This window comes from Pygocentrus nattereri, chromosome 3, assembly GCF_015220715.1.
Source record: "Pygocentrus nattereri isolate fPygNat1 chromosome 3, fPygNat1.pri, whole genome shotgun sequence".
Lineage (NCBI taxonomy): Eukaryota > Metazoa > Chordata > Actinopteri > Characiformes > Serrasalmidae > Pygocentrus > Pygocentrus nattereri.
This window is the reverse complement of record NC_051213.1, coordinates 48,772,169-48,797,777: the sequence shown is the minus strand read 5'-3', so window position 1 is coordinate 48,797,777 and position 25,609 is coordinate 48,772,169. Positions and strand designations below refer to the sequence as shown.

The following is a 25,609-nucleotide window of genomic DNA, read 5'->3' as shown; positions in this document are numbered from 1 at the left end:
TTAAAAGTTTTGGCACATTTATTTTGTTCTAAATACGTTAAAGCCAGCAAAAGAAATTGTACAGAAAAATGCCGTATTTAAATTTGTTCCCTGTAGACGTGATGAGGACTTAGAAAATCAGCAAAACATGTAATTAGACAAGAGTTAGCTGAACGTACACAGATATATGAACGTATATGCAGCGTAACCATAACGCGGAGTTGTGTGCATGCTGTGAAGCGGCCATATGAAGATTTTGCATTTAACGCACAAAACCACCTCCTGAGACATGATCCTGTTTCTTCAGCAACTCAGCAAAGTCCAAAGAAAATGTTCTCTAACGAGGAAAAACCCCCAATTCATGCACTCCGTCTCGATAACCAGCACAAAGCCTTTCTCCTCCAGCTTCCTCTTACTGGCTCAGTGTCCGCTCTACTCCTCTGACCGCTGTCATTAAATGGCTCTTGTAGGTTTTGCTGAGTCCAGTCATCCAGAATTTGAGCAGGCGTACATTATCCTCTTCTCCAGGTCCGGTGGCCCCCAGCAGGGCCAGAACCTTCTGAGTGTCCTCCCTGCCTCGGCCGTCCACCTTCGAGAACTTAAACAGCACCTTCACTTTACTGTCAGAGAGAGAGAGAGAGAGAGAGAGAGAGAGAGAGAGAGAGAGAGAGAGAGAGAGAGAGAGAGAGAGAGAGAGAGAGAGACAGACAGACAGAGAGAGACAGACAGACAGACAGACAGACAGACAGACAGAGAGAGAGAGAGAGAGAGAGAGAGAGAGACAGAGAGAGAGAGAGAGAGAGAGAGAGAGAGAGAGAGAGAGAGAGAGAGAGAGAGAGAGAGAGAGAGAGAGAGAGAGAGAGAGACAGACAGACAGACAGACAGACAGACAGACAGAGAGACAGAGAGAGAGAGAGAGAGAGAGAGAGAGAGAGAGAGAGAGAGAGAGAGAGAGAGAGAGAGAGAGAGAGAGAGAGAGAGAGAGAGCTGAGATTAAACATTATGTAAGTGGCCAGTGAGTGGAAGTGCAAGGTAGGTGTTTCTAATAAAGTGGCCAGTCAATGTAAGCACAAGGTGGCCGTTTCTAATAAAGTGGCCAGTATATTCTGCTAATTTAAGACTAACTTGAAGAATGTGAACAAAAACAGAGATGAAGAACTTTAATAATGATACTGACTTCATCCACTCCTCCTTCAGACAGAGCAGACAGTGAGACACCACCTCCACAGACAGGTTCTCGTTAGTCAGAGCGACCTCAAGCTTATTCAGCAGAGTCGGACCTGCAGGTTTGTAAAGGAAGAGTCATGATGAATGGACCAATAGAAATGGACCAGGAGTTAATTAGGCATTAGTGTTATTAGTATTATAGCGGTCAGAATATGCGCGAGTATACAGTGGATATTTGCTCACATCTCCAAAACGGTAACTTTACCGGTCACAGGCATGTGGCCCAGCCAATCAGATTTTAGGACCAGAAGTATCTGTTTTAGAATCCTTACTAAAGCACAGCAAGGCTGATGATAAAGCACATTTTCCTTACTGTCAGTTGTTTAACCCTGAAATGTAAACCAACCAACCTCAAAAATACAACATAATAAATAAATGACCTTTTTTTCCCCCCTTTCCTTAATTAAAGGGAGGGGGGCTGGCCACATTACTGTGCCTAGGGCCAAATTTGGGCACCCTGCATTCACATTATATATATATATATCCACCTTCACGGCCTATAGCAGTTTAGCCACGCCCACTCACACTGATGTTATAAGGAGTGTTTCAGTTCTGAGCTCATTTACATACATCAGTCTTAAAGGCACAGCCTGTTTAATTCTAAGAGATGAAGAGAGGTTGGAAAACGGTCACGTTAAAATGGATTATGACTGTCTTTTGATAACAAACATCAAACAGATGTTATGAATGGACCACAAGGGAGGAAAAAAAAAAAAAAAAAAAAAGAAAAAAAAAAAAGTAGAATAATATATTGGGAAACGTATCATACAGTAAAATGACCTGCGCAAAAGTTATGGCACGTCAAATTTTTCAGTGATTGTGCAGTGAAATGTGCATGTGTGCGTTAGTCTGTTTGTGTTTTCTGGCGTTCACCTTTGTCTGTTGGCTGTGTGTTGGCGCTGCTGATGCTGAACTGGTACAGTGAGAGGAGGTCATCACAGCCAGCATGCACAAAGCCCTGCTCCACGTTCAGCACGTCCACCAACACCGTGAACTCTGAGAGGGGAAAACCACAACATTCGCAATTATAAAGAGTTTTTTTACTTTCAACACAACATTCATTAAATGAAGAGATGTTTTTGATATTTGAGATACGTCCACCTTCCCTGAACGTTCGTCTGCTTTCAGCACTGAGAGTTTTTGCTGTAACTTAATTTTTGACCCCGTTTTCCATATTTTGAATACGAGTTTACAGACACAGTAAAACAGAAACACACAGTTAACTCCAGAATTATTGGCACCAATCATGAAAATGACTTAAAATCAATATTTCAACTAAACCGCACATGCAGTGTGTTACAGTTCAGGCTTGATCAGAAGCTTTGGAAGGGACAGAAAGTTTAAGTACTGCACCTGCAGCAAAACAGACTGAAAGCAGTGATCCACCACCACATTTCACGGTGGCTGTCAGGAGCTTTTCATTTCATATCATCATGAAATGTGACGATGGTGTGCAAAGTTTTTGTCTCATCTGACGACATCACACAACTCCATTTGTAGTTCCGATGACATTTTTAAAAGTTCAGGAGCTGGATTTGGGACTTAGGCTTCTATGGTGGAAAAAGCTTCTGGTCTTCCTTGATGGAACTCTTCCAATAAGCTTTGGTCTTCTTTGGTGAGACTAAAAAATGCCTGGTGTTCTTTGGTGGAACCCTAAAAAAAGCTTCTGATCTTCTTTGGCGCAACTCTTCCAAAAAGCTTCTGATCTTCTTGGGTGGAACTCTTCCAAAAAGCTTCTGATCTTCTTTGGCTCAACTCTTCCAAAAAGCTTCTGATCTTCTTGGGTGGAACTCTTCCAAAAAGCTTCTGATCTTCTTGGGTGGAACTCTTCCAAAAAGCTTCTGATCTTCTTGGGTGGAACTCATCCAAAAAGCTTCTGATCTTCTTTGGTGGAACTCATCCAAAAAGCTTCTGATCTTCTTGGGTGGAACTCATCCAAAAAGCTTCTGATCTTCTTGGGTGGAACGCATCCAAAAAGCTTCTGATCTTCTTTGGTGGAACTCATCCAAAAAGCTTCTGATCTTCTTTGGCTCAACTCTTCCAAAAAGCTTCTGATCTTCTTTGGTGGAACTCATCCAAAAAGCTTCTGATCTTCTTTGGCTCAACTCTTCCAAAAAGCTTCTGATCTTCTTTGGCTCAACTCTTCCAAAAAGCTCAACTCTTCCAAAATTTGAAACCCCCAAAACTGTAATTCTGAAATCGTAATCTTCCTCACTGAATGTCAGGGGCAGTGTGATCACGTGTCCTTTTCTGGCAAACTTCCAACTGTTTCATCCTCTTCAAAGTTTTTGGTTATCACTCAGACTGCATCATTTTGAGACGTTTTCTGTGGAACCACAAACTGACTGCCAGTAGTTAGTGAGAAAATGACATCGCCAAACACATGAGCATGCCTCCTCCAGTCCCTCTCCAGCTTTCGCCAAACGGCTGCAGAATGACATTTGAGTTCCAGAGAATCTGGATCTTCCACTAAATCTCTTCCCAAGAACCGGAGCTAGTGACTTTACATCTTCTAAGACATCCTTCATCTCTTATTTCTTTTATATAACAGCTTGGCGCTGACGATGAAGAGCCGCGTAAATGTCTGATATTGGTTTTTAAGCTGACGGTCGTCATCGACGCTTAATGAAGTGCTCCTCAAAAGGAGATGTGGATTCTCTTTAATGTCCTCCAATTAGAGCGTTTAGAGAGAAACTCACCGCGTCACGTGCCGCTCAAGCAGAAAACATACTTAACATAAAAATCACACAGCCCAAAAACCAAATATATGACCAGGTCTTTCAGGTGGTCGTTAGGAGTTCCTAGGACCGAACCCAGTACTTTCCTTTGACTACTACTTCCTTTTGCAAGTGGATTATCTTATCAAATCTCCTCGGGAATATCTCCGGAAAAATGACTAACTTGGACTTAATGGCTGTTTGGACAGGAAATTAAATAACTGAAGGTTTCGAGTCTCCGACTTCAGGAGCTGCGTTCCACGTCCATTTGTGCTGGTTCGTGTTATAGCGGCCGTACCTGATGAACTGACGTGAGCGGGGATCTGAACGTCCGGACTCAGACCCAGGAAGTTACATCGATACGCCTCTTCATACTGCGAGCTGTACCACTCCACCCGGACGCAACCCACTGGGAGCAAGGCCTGATGGGAAGGGAATCAAAAACAAGCAGTGTCAGCGTTTTTAACTAGACTGAAGTGGCACAAATCCGATTTTCTGCCCTGATGTGACTCAGATGTGACGTTTTCGGAGCTGTGAGGACGCAAATCGGATCTTTTCAAATCCGACTTGAGCCACTTTCACATGTGAAATGTGAGCTTTATGTAATAAGCGGGTGTAGTAGTCGTTTGCCTGGGGCGCTCAAACTTTTGCCTATGACCGCATGTAATAATTAAAACAGGCAAGTTGGCTCTCTGTAGAACCGGCAAGGTTAGATCGTAAACTGGATACTGGGTATCACTCAACTGATTACAGGGGAACTCCACCAATTTTTTAAAATTCATAATATCATTTTATTATCATATATATTATTATTATTATTATTATTATAACATATCGTGATTCAGTGGATGAGATGTAAACAGGCTCATTCAGAGAGGTTTGGAGTCATGATGTCTACAACACAGATACTCCCCAGATAACTGGTACCCATCACTTCAACACTCTGAATAATTATTGATTAAAAATGTTTTTTCATATCACTGCTTTCAAAAAAAAAAAAAAAAAAAGCTTGCATCTCTACTTTTAATAGTTTTTCAGTTTTTGATCTAATCTGAAAATGGAGATATAATGCTGCCTGATGTCTGAGAATGATGCTTCTGAGAAGCTTCGACACAGAACATATTTTTAAATCATATTCATGGTGGAGGGGTATGTGCAGGACGTTGTGGGGCAAAAAAGATATTTTACCATCATTAATATTCCATATAAAACTTGGAAGACTCGTGGAAGCTCACTGGTGGTTTTGGATGGTAAATGCAATGGCCATATTTGTGTTGTAGTCATGGCAACGCCTCTGAAATGGAAATGTGCAGGAATTCTGCCCCTACTGTTGGACAACACTGTCCAGATTTCTGGATGTCCTACCTTGAGAATGTTGAAAGCTGACTGGATGAGTCCTCGGTCTGTTCCTCTCCAGATCACCTGGTTTCCCATGAGCACGTGCCACGCCAACTGCCGGAACTCTGCTCCACCGAGAACCTGTTAAACAGACACATTCAGTGCAGTTATTCACTGATACGACTCATTAAACGAGAAGATGTACCATCAGTCCCAAGCGCCCCTGCATCGTCGGCCCCGAGCGCCCCTGTATCGTCGGTCATGAACGCCCCTGCATCGTCGGTCATGAACGCCCCTGCATCGTCGGTCATGAACGCCCCTGCATCGTCGGTCATGAACGCCCCTGCATCGTCGGTCATGAACGCCCCTGCATCGTCGGTCATGAACGTCCCTGCATCGTCGGTCATGAACGTCCCTGCATCGTCGGTCATGAACGTCCCTGCATCGTCGGTCATGAACGTCCCTGCATCGTCGGTCATGAACGTCCCTGCATCGTCGGTCATGAACGCCCCTGCATCGTCGGTCATGAACGTCCCTGCATCGTCGGTCCCGAGCGCCCCTGCATCGTCGGTCATGAACGTCCCTGCATCGTCGGTCCCGAGCGCCCCTGCATCGTCGGTCATGAACGTCCCTGCATCGTCGGTCCCGAGCGCCCCTGCATCGCCGGTCATGAACGTCCCTGCATCGTCGGTCCCGAGCGCCCCTGCATCGTCGGTCCCGAGCGTCCCTGCATCGTCGGTCATGAACGTCCCTGCATCGTCGGTCCCGAGCGCCCCTGCATCGTCGGTCATGAACGTCCCTGTATCGTCAGTCATGAACGTCCCTGCACCGTCGGTCCCGAGCGCCCCTGCATCGTCGGTCATGAACGTCCCTGTATCGTCAGTCATGAACGTCCCTGTATCGTCGGTCATAAACTCACCTGTCTCAGATGCCTCAGTGACCTGAACTTTGGTCCAGCAGTTTCTTCAGGTTTCCCGTCGTCACCACAGAGGAAACCCCTGCCCTGCGCGCTCTCTGATTGGCCGAGCTGTGGTTTATTCCCACCTCCCTCCGCATTCATCTCCTCTTCTTGTTCTGCGGAGTATAAAATACATTTATTAATTCACAAAGTAGAAAAAAACACAAGTGATAAAGAAACATTAAAGCAGTACAATCACAATATATTTAACCAACCTTGGACATTAAAGCGACCCTCTCACATGTTTTAAAGGGCCCACACGTTTTTAAATCTTGGATGAGCGTATGAGTTATGAAAACAAATGTCATAAAATTAAAGCAGTATTGTTGTATTAATAAATATCTCATTATTTATATAATAATAAATGTATCTGTTAACAATAAATTAAGCAATAACATAACCATGTAATAACAATACATATAAATATTATACAACTATAATAGTATTATTATCAAATTAATAATTAAAGATGATGTTTATATGTAAACCAGTTCTTTCTTATTTATATTAAATATTATAATTTGTTAAATATAAATACTTGCCATAATATAATAAATGCATTTCTTCAATAATACATTATAAAAACACATACATGCCATAAGAAGAAAAATTGTAATAATGTTGTTATTATAATTTGATAAACAGTTTAGACATGGGCTGGAGCTGAACGGGAGAAGGAATGTCATTAACAGCCTGAGCTAAAATATCCTTCCCGTCAGCGATCACTCGGACCGTCCTGCCGGCCGCTGCTCCAGGACAGAACGGACACCCATGACCGAGTTTCGGTCGGACTTTGACCCATGACGCGCTGAGATCACGGCCTTCCTCTGCGGCTGATGCGCTCGTCTCTGCTCGAGCGTTTGTTTTCACTGCGCTGGAGAAACAGTTTTTCACTACACATCAGATCAGATCAGGCATGAAGCTGAACGCAGTGACGCCGTGATCTCAGAACTGAAGGAGAAGCTCTGGAAAAACACCACGCATAGCGTCTGTCAGGGCATTTCTCCTGAAAACTGAGTTACGAGTAACCAGAAAAAACTGAATGATGGCACAGCTTGAGCAGTTCGCAGATGGTTGCTAAGCAACTCGCAGATGGTTGCTATGGTTATTACGTGATATTTTAGGTGACTTAACATGTTGCTAACCAGTTGCTATGGTATCCCAAATGCTTGTTACAGTGTTGTTAGATGGTTGCTCTGGTGTTACAGGTGGTTGTTACAATGTTGCTAGGTGGTTGCTATGGTATCCCAAGTAGCTGCTACAGTATTGTTAGCTTGTAGCTGTTCCAGGTGGTTGTTAAGGTGGTGCTAGGTGGTTATGTTATCTTTGGTGGTTGTTAGGGGGTTGCTAGGTGGTTGCTACGGTATCCCAGGTGACTGCTAGGGTGCCACTACATGGTTGCGATGGTACCCCAGAGGGATGCTAAGGTATTGTTATATGGTTGATGGTGTCCAAAGTGGTTTCTAGGCTGTTGCTTGATGATGGTTATGGTATCTTTGGTGGTTGCTAGGGTTTTGTTCGATGGTTACTATGGTGTTCTAGGTGGTTGTTAGGGTGCTGCTACATGGTTGCTATTGTACCCCAGGTGGTTGCTAGGGTGCAGCTAGGTGGTTGCTATGGTACTTCAGGGGGTTGCTAGGGTATTGTTAGCTTGTAGTTGTTCCAGGTGGTTGTTAGGGCATTGCTGGGTGGTAGCTATGGTATCATTGGTGGTTGCTAGGGTTTTGTTATGTAGGTTCTAGGGTGTTGCTTGGTGGTTGATTTGATATCTAAGGAGGTTAAGAGGGAGCTGATAAAATGGACAATGAGCGCAGAAACAAGGAGGTGGTCAGAATGTTATGCCTGACCAGTGTATATATTTAAGAGATTTAAGAAGTCTTCAACACCTCCAAAGTTCAGTCTTAGAAGTTGGCTTTGTATTTTCTGCTTCTCATGTAACTGGATTTCCAAGTAATCCCAAACAAACTGAATTATACCGATGTCTGGACTTCGGGCTGGTCAGTCCATAGTTCTCAGAACACCAGCTGCATCTTCTGAATGATTTTAATCCTTAGATCACTACTTTAGTTCAACTTCAAATGGACTTTTATCAGTCAGCCCATGTTAGAACTGCATTCTTATCTGGATTATGCCAGCTGTGCAGTAAGAACACACCTGGACTACATAACGACTCTCCCCAGCCTCAGGACCGCTCTGAAAGGCCGACAAAATCTGAATCTGAATCTGAATTAGATTTTACCAAGAAATTCCAGTTAACGGAGTTGGGTCAGCATCATCACAAAGAATTTTAAGCCTGAAAAGAACAATTTATTAAACTGTTATGACAGTAGAGCCACATGCTGTTGGAGAAGTGGGTCAGCAGCTTCAGCAAATCATTATCCAATATTGTCCTTACGGCATGTGACTAAAAGCTGCCTCTGTTGTTTACAAAGAGCCTCACTCTGCAAACTGCTATGGGAAAATTCAGGGTATTGGACACACTGCAGTGTAGCTGTATATTAATGCTGGGCAAGCATTTATCATGTAATATTAGAGAGGTGCAAATCTCACAAGCATTAATTTCCTTTATCATTTTGAAAAGAAATATTCATCATGAATATGCATCATGAAATCTCAAATGTGCTAAATTTAGCACATCATGAAATCTTAAATTCTTCAAATTTTACACATTATGAAATCTCAAATTCACCAAATTTGGCAAATCCTAAAATTAAAAATTCATCAAATCTGGCACATCATGAGATCTCAAATTCACCAAATGTGGCACATTATGAAAATTATAACTCACTGAATCATGAAATCTCAAATTGTTGAAATTTGGCACATCACAAAGTCTCAAATTTAAGTCAGTTTAATTATGTTGGCACATTTAAAAAGACGGTGGACACAAACCCATAGAACAAAACTATTTTCAAAATAGGCTGATAATTTTATTACAGTCAAAAACTGAGTGCAGTCTTCTTTGAATATTATTATAATCACTTAAAATTATTTCTAACAATAAAAAAAAATGGCTATTATTGAATCACCACCGTCGAAGCATTTTTCAAACCACACGTCACATTTACACCATTTCTTTTTGATTCACCGTTAGATTTGACCCAGTTCAGCCCTTTTGGACCGTAAGGGATTTTTACCTGTTTGTCTTTCGATCAGAACAAGTGTATCTTCAGTAGGAGCTCCTTCTAGAAGCTTCTCAGTCAGTCGGCTCCCACAAGCCTTCAGCAACCTGCAGAAAAAACGAAAAACAAAGAGTGAGAAAGAAGGCGGCACAGAGCACAAATCAGGTTATCGTGGAGAGCTCAGTTCAACCAGGACTGCTGAACGGAGAACATCAGAGGGGCGTTTAGACTAAACAGATACTTTAAATTAATATTTGATGACATTAATTGAATTCTGCAATACAATACACCTATATTATTAATTTTACTGCGTTTAACCCTTTAGAACTAAATGTTACATCTTTGTAATGTTAATCCAGGTGGATTCAGACCCAAAAAATTGGTGTATTGGTTTTAATGTCTATACTGAACTACTCCAGACGTATTTGTGTAGTCGGTTTATTTAAAGAAACTGAATCACAGTGAAATTTTTATGAAGAACTGAATCTTCTTTTTCTTCTTCTTCTTTCGGCTGCCACAGCGGATCATCTGCCTCTATCTTGCTCTATCCACTGCCTCCTCTACTTTCACACCAACCATCTCCATGTCCACCTTCACTACATCCATAAACCTTCTCTGAGGTCTACCTCTTCTCCTTCTACCCGGCAGCTCCATCTCCAACATTCTTTGCCCAATATATCCACTATTCCTCCTCAACACATGTCCAAACCATCTCAACCTGGTCTCTCTGGCTTTATCTCCAAACTGCTCCACCTTCACCGTCCCTCTGATCTGCTCATTTCTAATCTTGTCCATCTTTGTCACTCCCAACGAAAATCTCAGCATCTTCATCTCCGCCACCTCCACCTCAGCCTCCTGTCTTTTAGACAGAGCCACAGTCTCCAAACCAAACATCATAGCAGGACGCACTGCTGTCTTGTAGACCTTCCCTTTCACTCTTGCTGCTAAAAATGCAGTCTAATTGTTGTGAGGTCAGCAATTTACACCCCTATTCCTGAATAAACAAAGAAATTACAGTCGATGGGCACTGTGGTGGTGGTGGGGGGGCAAGTATGATTCTAAGAGACAAATATGAGGCTTGGCTTACTGACAGATTCTTGATTGAAGCGTTTTCACTTTTATTTATATAGAACCTTTCTGGAAGTTCTGGATGTCTTTAGAAGAGATTTAAATGAAGATGGAGAGGTTGCATCCCGAAAAGACTGGAGGAGAGTATTCCATACTCTCTAAATACTACACTAAATGTTCGCCCACCCAATTTAAACCTTCCAACATGAAGACGGCCTAAAGTTTGCGATTTTGAAGTATGGGATGGGACATAGAGATGAAGAAGCTCAGTCAAGTATTGAGGAGTGAGCAGAGCTTTATATGTTACAAGGAGAAGCTTGCACTGATCATGGAATGTAACAGGTAACCAGTGAGGACTCTGAAGGACAGGGGAGATGATTCTAAGGGAGACGACGTGAGGCTGAGGGAGATGAGGCAAGGCAAGAGGCTTATACAGAAAGTTTGTTTGTGTGTGTGTGTGTGTGTGTGTGTGTGTGTGTGTGTGTGTGTGTGTGTGTGTGTGTGTGCGCATGTATTATACCAGCTGAACGAGGCGTGCAGGCTGGCCCACAGGTTGGGGTGCTGGGTGAGGGAGGTCAGAGAGCGGGCGGCATTCCCGCTGCGCTGATGAGGAAACACTGCAGGAGAGAATGCACTGTTCATCCGAACGGCTCTCTGAGGACACACGCCTTGCTCAGTGTCAAACACCTGCAGGTCACACAGAGACATCAGATGGTCAGTCAACACTCGCCTCAGACACTTACACCCTAAAGTTAAAGTTGAAATAATGTTTTCATGGTGAAACGATTAGATCAGCTGCAAAAAGCCTCTATAATGTTCATATGATCCACACAGTCACTCTGACAGACTGTAATACACTACAGGAAGCGTAGGGGGCGATACGGCTTCTACTGTTTCATTTAAAAAGCTCTATAATGTTCATATGATCCACACAGTCGCTCTGACAGACTGTAATACACTACAGGAAGCGTAGGGGGCGATACGGCTTCTACTGTTTCATTTAAAAAGCTCTATAATGTTCATATGATCCACACGGTCGCTCTGACAGACTGTAATACACTACAGGAAGCGTAGGGGGCGATACGGCTTCTACTGTTTCATTTAAAAAGCTCTATAATGTTCATATGATCCACACAGTCGCTCTGACAGACTGTAATACACTACAGGAAGCGTAGGGGGCGATACGGCTTCTACTGTTTCATTTAAAAAGCTCTATAATGTTCATATGATCCACACAGTCGCTCTGACAGACTGTAATACACTACAGGAAGCGTAGGGGGCGATACGGCTTCTACTGTTTCATTTAAAAAGCTCTATAATGTTCATATGATCCACACAGTCACTCTGACAGACTGTAATACACTACAGGAAGCGTAGGGGGCGATACGGCTTCTACTGTTTCATTTAAAAAGCTCTATAATGTTCATATGATCCACAGTCACTCTGACAGACTGTAATACACTACAGGAAGCGTAGGGGGCGATACGGCTTCTACTGTTTCATTGAAAAGCTCTCTAATGTTCATATGATCCACACAGTCGCTCTGACAGACTGTAATACACTACAGGAAGCGTAGGGGGCGATACGGCTTCTACTGTTTCATTTAAAAAGCTCTATAATGTTCATATGATCCACACAGTCGCTCTGACAGACTGTAATACACTACAGGAAGCGTAGGGGGCGATACGGCTTCTACTGTTTCATTTAAAAAGCTCTATAATGTTCATATGATCCACACAGTCGCTCTGACAGACTGTAATACACTACAGGAAGCGTAGGGGGCGATACGGCTTCTACTGTTTCATTTAAAAAGCTCTATAATGTTCATATGATCCACACGGTCGCTCTGACAGACTGTAATACACTACAGGAAGCGTAGGGGGCGATACGGCTTCTACTGTTTCATTTAAAAAGCTCTATAATGTTCATATGATCCACAGTCACTCTGACAGACTGTAATACACTACAGGAAGCGTAGGGGGCGATACGGCTTCTACTGTTTCATTGAAAAGCTCTCTAATGTTCATATGATCCACACAGTCGCTCTGACAGACTGTAATACACTACAGGAAGCGTAGGGGGCGATACGGCTTCTACTGTTTCATTTAAAAAGCTCTATAATGTTCATATGATCCACACAGTCGCTCTGACAGACTGTAATACACTACAGGAAGCGTAGGGGGCGATGTGGCATCTGTTTCATTGGGAGCTGTAGTGCAGTACCTTTAGTGCAGTGCTCTGTAGACTCTGGATAGTGAGTTTAAGGTGGCGCAGCAGGAAAGGCCAGGAGTTAATGAGGTAAATTCTGTCCATGGCCACCATCACGATACTGTACCAGCGCTGGAAACCTCTCGCCAGGCTGTCTTTGATGAAGAACGTGTGTGAGAACACAAAGCCATGCTGTTCGTCCCCAAAGAAGATGGGTCCTTCTCTGCCTGGACACACCTGTACAGGACACAGGAAAAGACCTTATCAACTTAATAATGTGCTAACACAGTAAATTACCAGTGCCACTAATTTTTCAACGCTGTTAACACATTTTTCTAGTCTGACTCTATGACTTATCCGTAGTAGCGCAGGCTGAAGCCCAGCTGCAGTGCGCTGTATGGTGCTTCGACTGAATCCGTGATTGTACAGCTCTTGAATGTCTTTTAACTCATTCAGCACCTTCAGCAGAAAACGAAGGACAGTGACGCTCAGATAAAGCAACTAGCAAAAGCAGCAGGTTGATGGAGCTCCAGTTCCCCTTGAGATCCTCCACTTTAACAAGCTGTATGAACGAGAGTGAGAGGCTACGATCACGGAGGAGCTGAACCACTGACTGTATACGCTCACCGGCCACTTTATTAGGTGTTCAGTTGCTTGTTAACACAAATAGCTAATCAGCCAATCACACAGCTGCAGCTCACTGCATTTAGGCCTGTAGAGGTGGTCAAGACGACTTGCTGAAGTGCAGACCGAGCATCAGAACGGGGAAGAAAGGGGATTTAAGGGGCTTTGAACGTGGCGTGGTTGTTGGTGCCAGACGGGCTGGTCTGAGTATTTCAGAAACTGCTGATCTGCTGGGATTTTCACACACAACCATCTCCAGGGTTTACAGAGAACGGTCAGAAAAAGAGGAAATATCCAGTGAGCGGTCAGTTGTGTGGACGAAAATGCCTTGTTGATGTGAGAGGTCAGAGGAGAATGATATATATATATATATATATATATATATATATATACACACACACACACACACACACACTCATTTATTGTACATATGATACATGATACTTCTGCTTATTGATTGTATGTATATGATGTACACTCTACACATTTACTGCCTGTATATATGATAACCTTATATATGCTCACTGACCGTATCGGATATATATACACAATATATACACTCACTGACTGTATATCTGATGTGTGTGATATACACATTCACTGACTGTATATCTGATGTGCGTGATATATACACTCACTGACTGTATATCTGATGTGCGTGATATATACACTGACTGACTGCGTATCTGATGTGCGCGATATATACACTCACTGACTGCGTATCTGATGTGCGTGATATATACACTCACTGACTGCGTATCTGATGTGCGTGATATATACACTCACTGACTGTATATCTGATGTGCGCGATATATACACTCACTGAATGCGTATCTGATGTGCGCGATATATACACTCACTGAATGCGTATCTGATGTGCGCGATATATACACTCACTGAATGCGTATCTGATGTGCGCGATATATACACTCACTGAATGCGTATCTGATGTGCGCGATATATACACTCACTGAATGCGTATCTGATGTGCGCGATATATACACTGACTGACTGCGTATCTGATGTGCGTGATATATACACTCACTGACTGCGTATCTGATGTGCGTGATATATACACTCACTGACTGCGTATCTGATGTGCGTGATATATACACTCACTGACTGCGTATCTGATGTGCGCGATATATACACTCACTGAATGCGTATCTGATGTGCGCGATATATACACTGACTGACTGCGTATCTGATGTGCGTGATATATACACTCACTGACTGCGTATCTGATGTGCGTGATATATACACTCACTGACTGCGTATCTGATGTGCGCGATATATACACTCACTGAATGCGTATCTGATGTGCGCGATATATACACTCACTGAATGCGTATCTGATGTGCGCGATATATACACTCACTGAATGCGTATCTGATGTGCGCGATATATACACTCACTGAATGCGTATCTGATGTGCGCGATATATACACTCACTGAATGCGTATCTGATGTGCGCGATATATACACTCACTGAATGCGTATCTGATGTGCGCGATATATACACTCACTGAATGCGTATCTGATGTGCGCGATATATACACTCACTGAATGCGTATCTGATGTGCGCGATATATACACTCACTGACTGCGTATCTGATGTGCGCGATATATACACTCACTGACTGCGTATCTGATGTGCGCGATATATACACTCACTGACTGCGTATCTGATGTGCGCGATATATACACTCACTGAATGCGTATCTGATGTGCGCGATATATACACTCACTGAATGCGTATCTGATGTGCGCGATATATACACTCACTGACTGCGTATCTGATGTGCGCGATATATACACTCACTGACTGCGTATCTGATGTGCGCGATATATACACTCACTGACTGCGTATCTGATGTGCGCGATATATACACTCACTGACTGCGTATCTGATGTGCGGGATATATACACTCACTGACTGCGTATCTGATGTGCGCGATATATACACTCACTGACTGCGTATCTGATGTGCGCGATATATACACTCACTGACTGCGTATCTGATGTGCGCGATATATACACTCACTGACTGCGTATCTGATGTGCGCGATATATACACTCACTGACTGCGTATCTGATGTGCGCGATATACACACTCACTGACTGCGTATCTGATGTGCGTGATATACACACTCACTGACTGCGTATCTGATGTGCGTGATATACACACTCACTGACTGTATATCTGATGTGCGTGATATACACACTCACTGACTGTATATCTGATGTGCGTGATATATACACTCACTGACTGTATATCTGATGTGTGTGATATATACACTCACTGACTGTATATCTGATGTGTGTGATATATACACTCACTGACTGTATATCTGATGTGCGTGATATACACACTCACTGACTGTATATCTGATGTGTGTGATATATACACTCACTGACTGTATATCTGATGTGTGTGATATATACACTCACTGACTGTATATCTGATGTGTGTGATATATACACTCACTGACTGTATATCTGATGTGAGTGTATATATCACGCACTGACTGTATATCTGATGTGCGTGATATATACACTCACTGACTGTATATCTGATGTGCGTGATATATACACTCACTGACTGTATATCTGATGTGTGTGATATATACACTCACTGACTGTATAACTGATGTGTGTGATATATACACTCACTGACTGCGTATCTGATGTGTGTGATATATACACTCACTGACTGTATATCTGATGTGTGTGATATATACACTCACTGACTGTATATCTGATGTGAGTGTATATATCACGCACTGACTGTATATCTGATGTGTGTGATATATACACTCACTGACTGTATATCTGATGTGTGTGATATATACACTCACTGACTGTATATCTGATGTGCGTGATATACACACTCACTGACTGTATATCTGATGTGCGTGATATACACACTCACTGACTGTATATCTGATGTGTGTGATATATACACTCACTGACTGTATATCTGATGTGTGTGATATATACACTCACTGACTGTATAACTGATGTGTGTGATATATACACTCACTGACTGCGTATCTGATGTGTGTGATATATACACTCACTGACTGTATATCTGATGTGTGTGATATATACACTCACTGACTGTATATCTGATGTGAGTGTATATATCACGCACTGACTGTATATCTGATGTGTGTGATATATACACTCACTGACTGTATATCTGATGTGTGTGATATATACACTCACTGACTGTATATCTGATGTGTGTGATATATACACTCACTGACTGTATAACTGATGTGTGTGATATATACACTCACTGACTGCGTATCTGATGTGTGTGATATATACACTCACTGACTGTATAACTGATGTGTGTGATATATACACTCACTGACTGTATAACTGATGTGTGTGATATATACACTCACTGACTGTATATCTGATGTGTGTGATATATACACTCACTGACTGCGTATCTGATGTGTGTGATATATACACTCACTGACTGTATATCTGATATATATGAAACGTACACTGTGGTTGGAACATGCAGACACTGCTGCTCTCACTGTGTTCCCCTGATTTTCATGTTCAGGTTATTTTGTCCGCACATACAGCTGTAACATAATACAACTAGAGGCCACGTTACCTCACAGCTGAGGCTGCGTACGCACGCCTGCCGCACCATGCTGAAGAGCTGAGGCTGCCTCGGGTGCTGATGGCTGAGGTAACGAATCCCGGTTTCTGAGTCAACACTGACAAAACCAGGATGAGACGCAGGGAGAGAGCGACAGCCCTGAGAGAGAGAAAGAGGGTGAGGGTGAGAGACAGAGACAGAGACAGAGACAGAGACAGAGAGAGAGAGAGAGAGAGAGAGAGAGAGAGAGAGAGAGAGAGAGAGAGAGAGAGAGAGAGACAGAGAGAGACAGAGAGAGAACCAAAGGCCATCATTAAGGGGAATTGCATAGACTTTCTACATTTTCTTCATGGTGGTGGATGTAAACAGAGTCGTTCAGAGCAATTTGGTGTGAAACGCTCTGTTCTAGAGTCAGTCTACTTCTCGAGTCAGAACTGTTCACAGTGGTGGTGATAGGAACCAGACGTCCCCCTCTAAAGGCTTCCTCACAGATTATTACTCAGAAAAAGTTATTATGTGAAATGGTTATGAATTCACTGCCTGATGTTTGAGACACTGTTTCACTATCCATTCCTAGTGGAGGGATACATTCAGAGCGCTGTGAGGAAAATAGTCCGCAGAGAAAAATGATTATTTCAGATTTTCCACCATTTTCCATGATCAACATTCCGTATAAACTCAGAAGACACATGTTTTTCTAGTTCTACAGTGTTTTCTACAGTGCTGGTCAAAGCTCACATCTGCTCAACACTTCCAGCCACCATGGACCCTCACCAATTTGCATACCGCTCCAACAGATCCACAGACAATGCACACTGCTCTCACACACCTGGACAGGAAAAACACTTAGGATACTGAGGATTCAACACAATCATCCCTGCCAAACTCATTCCTGAGCTCACAGACCTGGGTTTGAACTCTCATCTCTGCAGCTGGATACTGGGCTTCCTGATGAGTAGACCCCAGGTGGTGAAAGCTGGGAACAGCTTCCCTTCCACACTGACTCTGAGCACAAGGGCTCCCCATGGATGTGTGCTCAGCCCCCTCCTGTACTCCCTGCACACACATGACTGTGTAGCCAAACACACGTCCAACATCATCTTCAAGTTTGCTGATGACACCACCATCCTAGGCCTCATCACTGATGGAGATGAAACAGCCTACAGAGACGAGGTCAGCGCTCTGTCAGAGTGGTGCCTTGACAACAGTGTCTGTCTCAACATCAGCAGAACAAAGGAGATGATCGTGGACTACAGGAAGCCGCAGAGGGGTGGTCACTCTCCTCTATCCATCAATGGAGCCGAAGTGGAGAGAGTCAGAGGTGTTCCTTGGTGTACACCTCACTGATGACCTCAACTGGACCCTCCACACCAACACTATCGTGAGATCTGCCCGTCAGTGTCTCGTCTCTTCTTCCCACGTAAGCTCAGGAAGTTTGGTCTGCCTCCTCAGATCCTCGCCAACTTCTCCAGGTGCACCTTACAGAGCTTCCTCACTGGCTGCATCACTGTCTGGTACCGCAGCTGCACCGCCTGTGGCCCTCAGAGGAGTGGTGAGGACGGCAGAAGCCATCATAGGCAACAAACTACCAGCCTTACAGGACGTCTACCAGTCCTGCTGCCTCAGGAGGATCCAAGAGATCCGGTCACACAGCGATCGGCCTGGAGATTCCACAGCATCCAGACTAGAACAACCCGGCTAATGAACTGGCTCTACCTACAGGCTGTCAGGCTCCAGAACCAGCTGTGAAGCTGTGGGTCTGTCCCCAGTTACCACTTCACTCAGTCATTCTGTCAGCATTATTATTATTATTATTATTATTATTATTATTATTATTATTATTATATCATCTCTGCTGTGGACAATACCACCTTAACACTAAGCCACTTTAAAGAACAATAACACTGAGTCACTTAAAAATCTATATTTCTCTATATTTTGTGTACATTTAATATATTTCAGTCTGGTTTTTATATTTGACTTTCACTTATTTTCACTTCTACTGTCTGTAGAGTGACACCTGAACCTCAGCACAAGCATTTCAGCTCATAAATGTCCTGACATGTGGTGCAAATGACAAATAAACTTGAAACTGAAACGAAACTTGGTATTTGTGTTGTAGCCGCAGCGACCCCTGGTTCCCATCATCAGCACTGCAGAGACATCTGATCTATTTCAGCCCAAACCCGCTCTGAATGACACCTCACACACTGAATTAGGACGAAACGTTGAAATTCGGCACTGAAACGGTTTACTGCACATCGGCTGTATGCAGCCACTCACCTCACACATGTCGGCCCTCTGCGTGGCGGAGCTGTTGGCCCTCATGGTCAGTCCCTCTCCATCTCGCTCTCCTTGGTCACCCAGCAGAGCGGAGCAGGGCTGTGGGGGCGACGGGGACGGAGGGTGGACGGCTTCGGTACAGAACAGCGTCCGAGGCCCGTGGAGCTCACAGAAGTGACAAAGAGCAACTAAAGCGTTCATCTGGAAATAGACAGAGCTGGAGTGAATACATGAGCTAAAGTCTGCAACTGGACATACACAGAGTGGAGCTATAAGGTAGGTGTTTCTAATAAAATGGCCAGTGAGTAATAGTAGAAGTTGAGTGTTTCTAATAAAGTGGCCCGTGAGTAATAGAAGTTGGGTGTTTCTAATAAAGTGGCCCGTGAGTAATAGAAGTTGGGTGTTTCTAATAAAGTGGCCCGTGAGTAATAGAAGTTGGGTGTTTCTAATAAAGTGGCCCATGAGTAATAGAAGTTGGGTGTTTCTAATAAAGTGGCCCGTGAGTAATAGAAGTTGGGTGTTTCTAATAAAGTGGCCCGTGAGTAATAGAAGTTGGGTGTTTCTAATAAAGTGGCCAGTGAGTAATAGAAGTTGGGTGTTTCTAATAAAGTGGCCCGTGAGTAATAGAAGTTGGGTGTTTCTAATAAAGTGGCCCGTGAGTAATAGAAGTTGGGTGTTTCTAATAAAGTGGCCCGTGAGTAATAGAAGTTGGGTGTTTCTAATAAAGTGGCCCGTGAGTAATAGAAGTTGGGTGTTTCTAATAAAGTGGCCCATGAGTAATAGAAGTTGGGTGTTTCTAATAAAGTGGCCCATGAGTAATAGAAGTTGGGTGTTTCTAATAAAGTGGCCCGTGAGTAATAGAAGTTGGGTGTTTCTAATAAAGTGGCCCGTGAGTAATAGAAGTTGGGTGTTTCTAATAAAGTGGCCCGTGAGTAATAGAAGTTGGGTGTTTCTAATAAAGTGGCCCGTGAGTAATAGAAGTTGGGTGTTTCTAATAAAGTGGCCCGTGAGTAATAGAAGTTGGGTGTTTCTAATAAAGTGGCCCGTGAGTAATAGAAGTTGGGTGTTTCTAATAAAGTGGCCCGTGAGTAGTAGAAGTTGGGTGTTTCTAATAAAGTGGCCCGTGAATAATAGAAGTTGGGTGTTTCTAATAAAGTGGCCCGTGAGTAATAGAAGTTGGGTGTTTCTAATAAAGTGGCCCGTGAGTAATAGAAGTTGGGTGTTTCTAATAAAGTGGCCCGTGAGTAATAGAAGTTGGGTGTTTCTAATAAAGTGGCCCATGAGTAATAGAAGTTGGGTGTTTCTAATAAAGTGGCCCGTGAGTAATAGAAGTTGGGTGTTTCTAATAAAGTGGCCCGTGAGTAATAGAAGTTGGGTGTTTCTAATAAAGTGGCCCGTGAGTAATAGAAGTTGGGTGTTTCTAATAAAGTGGCCCGTGAGTAATAGAAGTTGGGTGTTTCTAATAAAGTGGCCCGTGAGTAATAGAAGTTGGGTGTTTCTAATAAAGTGGCCCGTGAGTAATAGAAGTTGGGTGTTTCTAATAAAGTGGCCCGTGAGTAATAAAAGTTGGGTGTTTCTAATAAAGTGGCCCGTGAGTAATAGAAGTTGGGTGTTTCTAATAAAGTGGCCCGTGAGTAACAGAAGTTGGGTGTTTCTAATAAAGTGGCCCGTGAGTAATAGAAGTTGGGTGTTTCTAATAAAGTGGCCCGTGAGTAATAGAAGTTGGGTGTTTCTAATAAAGTGGCCCGTGAGAAATAGAAGTTGGGTGTTTCTAATAAAGTGGCCCGTGAGTAATAGAAGTTGGGTGTTTCTAATAAAGTGGCCCGTGAGTAATAGAAGTTGGGTGTTTCTAATAAAGTGGCCCGTGAGTAATATCTGCTGTATGCTAATGTTAAGCTGCTCCCCCCTTCCCCCGCTGGGTTCACCTCAGCTCCTGTTACATGCCGCTCCTTCAGAGCTGGAGATAGGGTGGAGGTGAGAACGATCCAGAGAGAACTGAGGACAGCCATCAAGGAGGAGAAGAACAAGTATAGGAGGAAGCTGGAGTGGAAACTCCAGCAGAACAACATGAGGGAGGTCTGGAATCGGATGAGCACCATCACCAGCTTCAGGTCCAACAACAACAGAGGAGTAGAGGTCAGTGTGGACAGGGCCAACAAGCTAAATCTGTTCTTTAACAGATTTGACACGGCAGGCTCTGCCACCCCCCCCAGCCTGACTCCTCTGCTGCCAGTCCTCAGCAGACCATACCACTCATCTCCCCTCCCCCTCCTGATAGCCTGCCCCCTCCTGTGATAGCCCATCTCACACCTCCATCCCTCCCCCACCCACCTCCTCTACAGTGTGTCTCACTGCTGACCAGGTGAGAAGACAACTGAAGAGACTCCACACAAACAAGGCTGCAGGCCCTGATGGGGTTCCACCCAGGGTGCTTAAAGCCTGTGCTACCCAACTTTGTGGAATACTTCAACGTGTCTTCAACTTGAGCCTGAGTCTCCAGAGGGTCCCCATGATGTGGAAGACATCTTGCATTGTTCCTGTCCCAAAGACGCCACGACCCAGTGACGCCAAGGACTACAGGCCAGTGGCACTGACGTCTCATGTCATGAAGACCATGGAGAGGCTCGTCTTGGACCCATAGTCCAGCCTTTTCTAGATCCCCTCCAGTTTGCCTATCAGCCCCGCCTGGGAGTTGAAGACGCCATCATCTACCTGCTCAACAGAGTTTATGCTCACCTGGATAAGCCAGCCAGCTCTGTGAGGGTCATGTTTTTTGACTTCTCCAGCGCAGTGGCCCATGAGTAATAGAAGTTGGGTGTTTCTAATAAAGTGGCCTGTGAGTAATAGAAGTTGGGTGTTTCTAATAAAATGGCCAGTGAGTAATAGAAGTTGGGTGTTTCTAATAAAGTGGCCCATGAGTAATAGAAGTTGGGTGTTTCTAATAAAGTGGCCCATGAGTAATAGAAGTTGGGTGTTTCTAATAAAGTGGCCCATGAGTAATAGAAGAAGTTGGGTGTTTCTAATAAAGTGGCCCATGAGTAATAGAAGTTGGGTGTTTCTAATAAAGTGGCCCATGAGTAATAGAAGAAGTTGGGTGTTTCTATTAAAGTGGCCCGTGAGTAATAGAAGTTGGGTGTTTCTAATAAAATGGCCAGTGAGTAATAGAAGTTGGGTGTTTCTAATAAAGTGGCCCGTGAGTAATAGAAGTTGGGTGTTTCTAATAAAATGGCCTGTGAGTAATAGAAGTTGGGTGTTTCTAATAAAGTGGCCTGTGAGTAATAGAAGTTGGGTGTTTCTAATAAAGTGGCCCGTGAGTAATAGAAGTTGGGTGTTTCTAATAAAGTGGCCCGTGAGTAATAGAAGTTGGGTGTTTCTAATAAAGTGGCCCGTGAGTAATAGAAGTTGGGTGTTTCTAATAAAGTGGCCCGTGAGTAGACGCAGAGGGTGGGTGTTTCTAATAAAGTGGCCAGTGAGTGTAAACTGCTTTGTTCCAATGAGAAAAACCCATTCACTCATTATTAACTGGCATCCATGCAGGCATGTTCCTACGTTGTGCCTCATCTCAGAGCAGGTAAATGAGGCTAAACAAGATATTCACCCATCAAATTCAGCTACTTTAACCCAGTAAAGTCCATATTCTCGTTTTCTTTTGGTCCAGATGTTCTCCGAACGTGCCTGAGCACAAATCTGAAGACATTTCTGATCAAAAACTGAACAACTATACAGCTCCACTAGGGCCGTGACAAACTGGACAGATGTTTCGATCTGACCAACATCTCATGACAGATTTACTGCGCTCTGGAAAAGGACGACCTATGCGCGGTGCCTGATCCACTCACACCAGCGCAACACACTCACACACCACCACGTCACTGTCACTGCTGAGAATGACCCTCCGCCCAAATGATACCTGTTCCTTGGGGGTCCTGACCACTGAAGAACAGGGTATCAGGGAAACAGATGGACTACAGAGTCCAGCTATGGTCAATGAGGTGGATTTAATGAAGGGCACTCACCTTTTGTACGGTTACTGGCAGCCTGCAGATGCCAGAGAAACAGCCTGGTGGTCTGGTCAGCGGTTATAAAGCATCTCACTCCATTTCCCGGAGTTTATAACGTCTACGCTGCTTATTAACCGTCCTTTAAGTCACTCCATCGCTGTTCGTCTGTCACGTGACGGAGGGTCACGCGCTCCGTCCATAACAACGTGACGTTGCCGCCGAGACGGAAATAAACAAAGCTGCGTCGCGTTCATTTAATCAACATAATGTGAATAGTTTGCATCGTTCTTTGCTCAGCACTCACACTTTGGCGACAGTTAAGCTATTATGGCTCCAAATAATCGAATAATCGGTCGAGATCGCGTTGTTTCAGGAATAAACTACAAGTCCCAGAAGCACCACGTGAATGACGTCGGCACGCTCTTCCGGTAGCCCGGTAAATAACGACAGCGCACATTAAAAGCGTTTATTTCATTTTATTTTTGTTATGTGTATTATTTAACACGCACATATATAATTAAACAAAATTAATATATAAAACATTATGTTGTTTAATATTCGATACAATAAACGCCATGACGGCTTTGTTTGTTTGTTTTTTTAACAACACGACGTCGTCGCCGAGATAAATAAACGCTCTTTTTGTATTTTATTGCTGCAGTTTGCGCGACACTTAATTTTTTTGCGGCTTCCAATAATCAAATAATCCATCGGGATGTCGGCGGAATGCTGTTTAGGAACAAACTACAAGTCCCATAAGCGCGATGCGAAGAGCCCAGTAAGAGAATAAAATACAAAATAAAAGCGCTCGTTTTAATGGATCTATTTTTTTTTATTTCATTTAGTCACGTTTGTTATTTCGGATACACGAATATAGAAAATATCCGTGTTTGATCTTCACTGTTAGGTTGTCTAGGCAGCTAATTGGGGCGTTAATGGAAAGAAATCCGATTTTCTACTTATTTATATATATATATATATATATATATATATATATATATATATATATATCGCGGTATAACGACACTGTATGAAGTCCACTGTTGTTATTAGCTTTATTGCGTTTCGTAGCCTCATAAAACCTCTGTGCTCTCCCCCACCCAGTACCCCCGGGGTGGTTATAATGGGTTATAACACGTGGTGGGCCTCCAGGATGACGTCACGATGAAAGAGCCCTCTTGGAGCTCGTAGCTCAGCTCAGCTAACCTCACACTAACTTCCTCGTTTGCTGGTTCGGCTTGTCCATTGAGGTGAGCAAGGCGTCTGTTCTTACAACTTTCTCTCTCGCTGTTTTTATTTGTTTTTATCTAAACGAAGTGAGTTCGGTTATTTTTTTAAACTACTACTAAACCCAGTAACTGTAATTTCGCCTAACTTACTTGGCTGTGTGCTTTATTGCCTTCCACCCACAGCAGCCCAGTTCTTTGAGCTGGCCATTATAAGCAAGCTGAACTGTAATTTTCCATTCCACCTTAAATACCGCAGCGGCTGCATTCTAACGCGTGTACGGCAGAACGCGACTAGTACTATTTAAGGTGGAACGGACAGTTCGAACGAGAAGCTGGTTAAATCCGGCCTCGTGGCATCGTAGAAGTGCTTCACGCTTAACTAATTTTTATTATTATTTTTTTTATCTTTGTAAGACATTTATTCGGCTACTTCTGCTGCTTTTTAAGGCTGTGTGCTCTAGAGAATAAGGGAGAATGTGCCGATAAGTGGACCAGGTCTGTGAGCTGTTCACGGTATTAGGACTTTTATGAGAAGTAACGTGTGTTTATGTGGATCTAGGTGAGCTCTGGCCGTCGTATCTGAGCCTTCCCAAATTAAGTCGTCTGGCATGGCGTCTGCTGAAGAAGGAGGATGTGGGAAACTCCTCACGGGACAACCAGAAGCACAAGCAGGTACTTCATTAGGGACTTTTATTATGACATTCGGTTGGCCTGTAGATGTTCCCTTAAAAAAAGGAGTCCGTGTAGTTGTAGTAATAACTAAAGGGAACCTCCTGTATTTTTCTTAGGCCTGAGTAATGTTACAGTACGTGAAGCTGAATTAAAAGACCCGCTTGGCTTCTGAAGGGGACGTCCACCAACTGTTTAAAATTCCTGCCTAGTCCAGAGTGAGAGGGGTAAACAGAGTGACTCAGAGTGGGGTTGGTGTGATTCAGATCTCTTTACAGTGGTGGTGATGGGAACCAGACGTCACCATGACTACAACACAGATATAGACATATTATTCACTATCCAGAACCACTGGAGAACCTACACGGGTCTTCTGACTTTATACGGAATACTGATGATGGGGAAAATGGTGGAAAATCTGGAATAATATGTTTTCTTTGGGGACTATTTTGCCTCCCAACTCATGTCGTAACTTTCTGTGAGGGAGATTTTAGAGGTGGACGTCTGGTTCCTATCACCACCACTGTAAGCAGTTGAAAAATGGTTCTTCAAGGGTTCTTTAGG

The 25,609-nt window shown here is 43.5% G+C and overlaps 2 protein-coding genes across 2 annotated transcripts in view; one reads left to right on the top strand and one right to left on the bottom strand.

Annotated features, from left to right (window-relative positions):
• On the bottom strand, positions 1-23,336 carry flcn (folliculin). The gene is made up of 12 exons (XM_037537298.1): positions 23,163-23,336; positions 19,147-19,347; positions 16,876-17,022; positions 12,633-12,854; positions 10,930-11,096; positions 9,357-9,448; positions 6,181-6,335; positions 5,289-5,402; positions 4,222-4,345; positions 2,080-2,202; positions 1,157-1,259; positions 1-599 (listed from the first exon to the last, which is right to left on the bottom strand). The coding sequence occupies exons 2-12, from the start codon at positions 19,345-19,347 to the stop codon at positions 392-394; spliced, it is 1,656 nt and encodes a 551-aa protein (XP_037393195.1). The 5' UTR covers positions 23,163-23,336; the 3' UTR covers positions 1-391.
• A 958-nt stretch (positions 23,337-24,294) lies between these two features.
• leng9 (leukocyte receptor cluster (LRC) member 9) overlaps positions 24,295-25,609 on the top strand; it is an 8,089-nt gene continuing 6,774 nt past the window's right edge. Inside the window, exons 1-2 of the mRNA XM_017714557.2 lie at positions 24,295-24,397; positions 24,936-25,048. Of these exons, the coding sequence (XP_017570046.2) occupies positions 24,985-25,048 (64 nt within the window). The 5' untranslated portion in view covers positions 24,295-24,397; positions 24,936-24,984. The remainder of the gene's footprint in view (positions 24,398-24,935; positions 25,049-25,609) is intronic.

Excerpts from the sequence above, each read along its gene's own strand:
- flcn (XM_037537298.1), bottom strand. The coding sequence starts at position 19,347 with ATGAACGCTTTAGTTGCTCTTTGTCACTTCTGTGAGCTCCACGGGCCT. Across the intron at positions 11,097-12,632 it reads TACAGAGCACTGCACTAAAG|GTGTTTGACACTGAGCAAGG; the intron begins GTACTGCACTAC and ends TGTGACCTGCAG. Across the intron at positions 4,346-5,288 it reads CAGCTTTCAACATTCTCAAG|GCCTTGCTCCCAGTGGGTTG; the intron begins GTAGGACATCCA and ends CCTTCCCATCAG.